Consider the following 8,047-nt stretch of genomic DNA (forward strand, 5'->3'; position numbering starts at 1 on the left):
CTGTCGCCCGCAAACAAGTCGGAGTAAACTGCCGAAGGCCCAAAATATACTACCTCTCTGGGGAGGGGGAGTCGGAGGAGGTGGGGTGAGAGTGAGTTGCAGAGGTAACGAGGTTTTTGATCTTGGGCCTGATGCACATTTGGAAATGGAAGTGTGTGTGGGTGTGTTTGCAAATCCTTCCACTATCCAGTTTTAGAGGACACCAGGGACTGCTTTAGGTGCAAGGAAAGGGGGGGGGGTGTGTGTGTGTACTTGCTCACATGCTCACAGACTGAGCAACAGACACAGGTCATGTCCTGAACANTCCTGACAAACCACGTGTGTGTGTGTGTGTGTGTGTGTGTGTGTGTGTGTGTGTACTTGCTCACATGCTCACAGACTGAGCAACAGACACAGGTCATGTCCTGAACAGAAGAGGAGGGAAGTGATTGTTAAAACTGAAACAAAAGATGTATTTCATATCCAGACCGAACTGGCACTTTTGACCCACTTAAAGCTGGCCATTCAACTTTGGTGAAAGTTGGCAGAGTGCTGAGGAAGGGGGAGTCGAACAGAGAGAGATAGACAGACTGGTAATTGGGGAAGTGACTAAATGAGGATGAGTGGAGGGCACATAGATTGAAAATTGTCCACAGAGAGGGGGGGGAGACACCTTGGATGTGCCTGCCTGCAGTCTTGGCTTGCTTTCAGGCTCCAAGCGTGACTTCGTCTATTTCTGTTCTGCTCAGAGGTGATAATGGGCTGTCAGCACCCCGTCACCCTGCTCCCTCCTCCCCCACCGAGTGTGAGAGGGAAGGAGGGAGCGGGAGGTGACACAGAGAGTGAAGCTAAGAGGCGGGAGTAATTTGTTGTCATGTTGCTAATTGTAATGTGTATTATTTTGCTCGGGATATGATACTAACAGAAAACTCATCGTCTTTTTTTACTTCTGTTGCAGTTTGAAAATGGAATGTGAGAAACTGGCCACAGAGAAGACGGAGATCCAGAGGCACTACGTTATGGTGAGACACACACACACACACACACACACACACACACACACACACACACACACACACACAGGCCACGTCTCTCCACAACGAGTGCTGTGCCAAGTCCTCTGAATCCCTTTCATCTGCTAACAGCTGCCAAACACCCACCAAAAACCACATGCAAGACCACACACACTACCACACACATGCACATATATTATAGGAGTGCAGAATAAACAGCACTTACATGGGCGTGCAATCCTTGTGCTAGTGTTTCAGAGATATGCTATACTTCAGGTCTGTGTGTCCACATCTGTCTACAGCTGTGTATAGATGAGAACTTTTGGTAACAGCCGTCATTATATACAGTCTAAGGTCCTAGCCGCACGGAAAAAAAAGTCTTCCGTCCACACGCAATCGGCACCATAAACGTGTCCGTCCACACGAGACCGCTCGACCCGCTGGAGACGCTGTAGTGCATATGCCGGGCCTGTAAGTGGCGCTGTACTTCCGCCACAAAATACACCAAAAGCAGTGAAGAAGACTTCCCGAGCGTTCCCGAGCATGCATGGTTGCCATGGTTTTCCTTCCGTTTATTCTCCGCGGTGGATTTAGCAGCAGAGGTGGGGAGAGTCAGGGCTCTGGCTCTTTTTCTCCCTCCCCGAGTTAAGCGTGTGCTCCTGCTGTAAATCTCCCCGGTTAGTCCACCAGCAGATGAAAAACACCCACCTCTCCGGTTCCCTCTCTTCCAAGGGACGAGGGAACCGTGCGGCAGACTTTCCGTTAGAATTTTTTTCCGCCGGTCAACATGTCCGTTAAAGTTTAAATCTTCCGGACAAACCTATAAAAGTGTCGGTCAAAGTTTTTTTTTAATATTTATTGAGCTTTAAAACAAATGAATAACGACTCCTATATAATAATATAAGAATAATACACGGAGCCTCTCTTTTCCTCCCCCTCTCCCGACAGCATTTTCGTTATCAGGAAATGATCGTATAGGGCGTAATCACGGAGCCGTTTGCAAACCCCCCCAATCCCCCCCCACCGAGCGTTGCGTCCGCAGATATACCCACCTTGGGACCCGTTATCTGCGTTTCCCTGTCGGCCTCGCGTGGCCGAACCGTCTATAAGATAGAGAACTGTAGCGGATACGGCCCGTTTCGTCACCGTGTGGCTCTCGTAAGGCTGCTGTGACACCAAACCCGGGAAAGAAAAATGCAGTCCTCTCATTCATTTCCATGAGGTAAGTGCTTTCAAATGAATGGGAGAATCAACTTTGCAGCCTGGCGTCACGCTGCGGTGGCCAATCACGTAAACGGCGATCAATGGGCCATTTAAATCAAATGGGTCAATCAAATAAGGGCCACTCAAATGGGCCATTTAAGTGACACTCCCACACCGTCACACGGCCCCCTGCTAATTGTTGCAACGCTTGATTTGGTGTGTGTGCAGCCTCCTCAGTGCTGGGAGCTGGTGACAAATGCCTGGTCAGATTCATATTACTCTTTGTTCTTCGTTCACACCATCCATGGCAAAACTTGGGAGGAATACAAGTAAAACGAGACATTATAAACATCCAAATAAAGCATTTCACAAAACACGCCGTTCTTAAAGGTGTGTGGAGCAGTATATGTGTTACATTTGCGGTGGTGTGAGGAAAAAATCATGACAAACGCAACAGTTCGGAGAAATGTATCGACGTGTGAATTTATTGCACAATAAAAAAATCCCCTTTGGTGTAAAAGCTGTTAGACTGTTGGTTTTACTAAACAATAAATTAGTGTATCTTCTCCGGCGATGGACAGTGTTGTGTTTGGTGTGTTTTTTATTTTAGGATTTTATAGGTTTAAGAGGACAATGATTAAGTAATTCATAGTGAGATTTGTCTTTGCAGCCCCACTGAGATTAACTCGCAGTTTCTCTGCTGTGTCATTGGTTGTCAGTCATCCCTCCCACACTGCTCTGAGGTCAGTGCGATCACACGGTGTGACACTGCTGCTTAATGTCCCACTCATTGCAGACATTCCTCTAAAGTCGGAAGCTTTTGCATCTCAACATGGACAGTTATAGAAGTTCAACTTTAAATCGGGCAAAACACTGATTTAATAAGTGAATTATAACAATGTGCTTCCTCTGCAGTCGGCCGTTCAGAGGCAGGGCTGTGTGAATATGTGTGGCTGTGTTATAGTAAAGAACACATGATCAGCAGTTTGTCTGGATGAAGGAAAGGCTAAAACAGTTTCTTTGTTTTGCAAACCTCCAGCCTTGATGTTACCTGTGATCAGAGCCACACACAGCTTCAGCTGACTGACTGTAGGCCGCCCAGATCCCTCGCTGCCAAAGAAGAATCGGCAATCTTGGCACACAGCGAGGCCTTGTGGGGGGATTGAAGTTTTAGTGATGGGGAAATGAGGGGGGGGTAGCTGGCATCGAGCTCGGGCCAGGTCTCCTCTCCTGGCTGATGATTTGGGTTAGGATGAGTTTGGATGTTGCTAAGCAACAGGCGAAACTTGGCACACCGACTGCCAAGCAGAGACGCCAGCTGCCAGGAAAGGCGTCTTTTATGGCGACACACACAGAGAGAGGAGTGAACACACACACACACACACACACACACTCGTAGGGGAAACATGCACACAAAGCACATAGACACACACTCCTACACAGTTGCGGGCTTGTGCTACAAACACACACACCTGCACACACACACATGAGCGTGCTAACTGCCAGGAAAGATGTCTGGAGAGAGAGGACCTCTGCCATCTCCTCTCACATCCTGCCAGCCGGCTCTGGCTGCCTGACTGCCAATCTCCTCTCTCCACAAGCAGCCACGCTGAAAAGCAAATGTCAGCCTGTCACTTTTCGAGGCTTCTGACTTTAAAATGCTCTCCTTTCTTCGTCCCTCTCTGAAGGTAGAGGAAGAGAGAGAGACCTGTCTTTCCCTCTCTCTGTGGCATTCATCTCCTGCTTTCCCCACAGCTCTTTGTACCTTCGGGTAAAAGCCAGGGTCAAATAACTCACATTAGACATGATTATTGCAATAGTCTGTCCCCTTCTTCTGCCCACCGACAATTTCCCTGCCTCACTTCGGGTGTCTGGCTTCCGAAAAGCGCCTCCGGGTCATTTAAGTGCCATTGACTTTTAGCGGAGTCAAGGTGAAATTAGGGGCATGTGCTTTTAGGGACACGTTTGCACTTCAGAGTGCAAGGACTGGCATCGTCTGAAGCTAGGAGCAAGAAAAAGCTTTTGTGAGAGCTTTATGGGCTCACACTGGAATGTATTTGTGAAAACCAATAGCTGGAATACCCCGTAAATATAACATCACTCATAAATCAAGGTTTTTACAAAGAAACCTCTCATCATATAGTCAAGAAAGAGCATTTGTAATTGTTTTTCTTTTAAGGGAAAAGGCTCACAATCTTTTTACAACACAAGTTGAACCTTTTTTTTTTTTTACAAATCCCATCAAAACTAAGAACATTGTTCATCATTCAACCGTTTCTGACTTCCCTACTCTGTCGGCACTTTAAAAGCAGGTCATGGGTACCGCAGTTTTTAGATCACTTTACCTAAACAATGGGAATACACATTGTATTTGTGGGGGATTACTTTCACCCAAAAAGAATCCATCTTTGGTGTGTGGAGTATTTCCTCCGACATGTGGGATTGACTGTAGGATTAATTCTGTGTTGGTTTGAGGCTTTTCATGGGCTTTGTTTCCAATAATAAAAAATAAATAATAACGTTATCATTTGTATCACTTTAGCATTTTATCATTGTGCAGATAAAATAAAACTGAATCGCCTCAGCACATAAGTTGCACAAATTGCTTATCGCAGATGAATTGATGTGATCTTAACATCTCTTTTTGGGAGTCGTCGCCAAGTGGTGTCATTAAGTTATAAGATTTCTATTTGATTTAAAGAGGCTCTTTTATGCTTTTTGTGGTTTTCAATTTCCTGTAGTGTGTTTCATACGTTTTTGTGCATGTTAATGGACTGCAAAGGCTAGAATCCCAAAGTTCCCTCCCACACACTCTGGGTGTTTCTCAATATCGAGGAAGGATGCTCCAGAGCCACTATTTCAAGGATGCTACGTGATCGAGTCCCGCCGAAAGACTGTTCCAATGTCCAGCATACTTGGAATTCTACCGAGGCCGGCGTACTTCGTTGGGGCCCAACGAAGTACGCCGGCCTCGGTAGAATTCCAAGTATGCTGGACATTGGAACAGTCTTTCGGCGGGACTCGATCACGTAGCATCCTTGAAATAGTGGNCTCACATTATGCTGGGCCCACGTGCCTTAGCACCGCTGCTATGACTCCATCCTAGGGGAAACACTGTAGGGTATACCTAAACATTTAGGGTAAAAAAACTAGATAAAAGCATCTTATTCATCACACTAAAAATATATTCTTTAATCGTTAAAAGGCTCTCATGAGTATTTATAAGAGTATTTCTTAGAAGTTTAATAAACAAGGTCCCAGGCTTCCTCGTTTCCCAGAGAAACCTGCAGGTGACGTCACAGATTCTGCATTTGAAGTGTTTTACAGCCTAATGGATTTAAAGCCTGCGCTGACCTATGAGTCAGTCTGAGTCACAGTGAGCCTGTCTCTCAATTCATAAAAGCTCGTTAAAACTCCTAATCCAGGTGACCAATATGGGTTTGAATAATGCATGCTGATTATAAACCTCCCATCAGTAACACAGAATTCAAAAAATATTTTTTTTTCTTATTTAATTGATTAGAAATTAGAACATTTTATGCACAATGGCACTCCACAAATGTACCAGAATTATGCTAAAAGGCCAACAATAAGCGGCTGTTTTAAGACAGCCATTAAGAGCCTTTGTCTGTACGGAGCTATGAGGCAGGCGAAGGCTTACTGATGAAATCACTCTATATGGCATATTATATTTATATTGGAAAATAGGTTGTGCTTCAACCACAGCGTGCTAAATGGATTGCAAAACTCAAAATTGTCATCAGGCCAAATAAACAAATGAAAAGTTAGTATTTTGTTCGCCTTGACTTTAAGATGAGCTACATTTTCACATTTTCTTGGGAACACACCAATGAGATTCACTCAGCTGCCAAAGATGCTTTGAGTTCAATCCAAACAGTTTGGCTCAACGGTCAGACAGTAACATGTCATAATGGCAGGAATGTATGTTTATCTCTGCTCTTTCATCCCAGATCAGATACGAAGCAGCAGGTTGGTCTTGGGAGGATTTATGCTGGGAAAAGCGATATGGCCGAGCAAGGGTTAAGGCTTTAAGAGGATGGTGTGTGTTCAGTCTTCTTTCATTGTAAAGAGAGAGAGAGAGAGAGATTTTTTCCCTTTTAAATGGGAACACAGCTTTTCTCCACCGGTGGCCAAACCTTGACCCTCAAACCGATCTAGAAATAGGCATTCGCTAAGGGAGGAAAAGAAAGAAACACACTCACACACATAAAGCCTCCAGCCTTTCCTTTCAACAACACACACACACATACACTTCCAACTGCCAGAGCATAAATGCATATAGTGGAAGGACACACACACACACACACACACACACACACACACACACACACACACACACACACACACACACACACACACACACACACACACACACACACACGGTTTTCCACTTTTTCACTCTGGGGAGGTGAACTTATATTGTCGACTGCTGGGTAAAACACAGTAGAATACACACACACACACACACACACACACACACACACACACACACACACACACACACACACACACACACACACACACAGACTGTTGTCTTTTCCTTTTTTTAAATGTGTCCCAGGAGATTGGTTCAGAGGGGGGCAAAGATTTCAAAAATAAATTGCACCTGTGTTTGCACGAGTGTGTACCTTACTGTCTTTAACTCACCGCTTGACGGTTTGTCGATACTGTATATTGTTTAAGTACTTGAGACTATTTTCAGATCAGAGCATCAACATATAAAACAAATAACACATAAAGTTAACTGGGACTTTTCCAGTGTTGCCATGTTGTAAAATGTACATCATCTACAGCAGGGGTGCCCAATACGTCGATCGCAAGAGTAGTGTGGGTAGATCGCATGGCTTTGAACAAAAAAAAAAGGAAAAAAACACTTTTTTTGTTTTGTTTTAAAGTTAACCTATCATCCATCCTTACTATGGCATTTGCGACTTGATTGACGTACAGGTAAGCCAGTCTGAGTTGTATTGTGCCATACGGGTTCATGCAGTTATGAGGGGGCCTCACCTCCTCATCTGAAGCGCAAATGCGGCGCACTATTATACAACACACTCTCACTCCATAATCGTCCAGGAGCACGTTTGCTCAGGGTCCCGTGGCGTGCAGTTGTGACGCTCCTAGGCTCCTTCAGCTTCATAAAGGGACGCAAATAGCTTTCAACTGATTGCAATGTATTCCCATCTGCTGCGGGATTTGACGCTCATGGAAGCACGCCATTCGTTTGTGTCGGCTGCCCTTAAAGGCAATGTGAGCGTCCATTCCCATTGGATAACGGAGAATTGTACACCCGGAAGTAAGTATTCCCTTACTGTCGATTGATTTTACAGTGATATCTGCACTACTCATCGACCGAAAAACACCAGATTATCCTTGTTAATTACACAACATTGATTGGTTTAAATTGTGTGCAATGCTTTTGTATTTTTCCCCTTCGATTCGGAGAAACAAATATTTTTTAGGAGTAAAGGATGGCAGCAGACACTACACTACCCAGAATCCCCAGCTATCGTTTAGGATTACATCATCTGCCCTGTTTGACAATCCCGTTCATTCCAATGGCTGGCGTCTATGTCACGTGATCTTCAAATTACTCCCTATTTTAAAGTTAGTTTGGCCATTAAAATGCGTTTTGATGTCATTTGATGCGAGAAATATGAGTTGTTATTTCAGATTATGTGTGCAGTGGATGTACCTGATCTTTAGTTTGCTAGTTATTACGAAGATTACTTCAGGAAATTGCGTCCAAAGAACGTTTTTATTGTTACCAAGGTGGCTGCTAGGGACGCTGCTATCGATATTATTTCTGTTATGTTGTTTAACTGTTGAATGGT

The 8,047-nt window shown here is 44.7% G+C and overlaps 1 protein-coding gene across 1 annotated transcript in view; it reads left to right on the plus strand.

Moving 5' to 3' along the window:
• Positions 1 to 8,047, plus strand: part of efna2a (ephrin-A2a) — a 47,794-nt gene that overhangs the window by 12,586 nt on the left and 27,161 nt on the right. The window contains exons 3-5 of the mRNA XM_010778640.1: positions 729 to 809; positions 938 to 1,001; positions 1,295 to 1,317. Of these exons, the coding sequence (XP_010776942.1) occupies positions 729 to 809; positions 938 to 1,001; positions 1,295 to 1,317 (168 nt within the window). The remainder of the gene's footprint in view (positions 1 to 728; positions 810 to 937; positions 1,002 to 1,294; positions 1,318 to 8,047) is intronic.

The sequence above is a fragment of the Notothenia coriiceps genome, unplaced genomic scaffold, assembly GCF_000735185.1.
Source record: "Notothenia coriiceps isolate Sejong01 unplaced genomic scaffold, NC01 NC01_scaffold00019351, whole genome shotgun sequence".
In the NCBI taxonomy this organism is placed as follows: domain Eukaryota; kingdom Metazoa; phylum Chordata; class Actinopteri; order Perciformes; family Nototheniidae; genus Notothenia; species Notothenia coriiceps.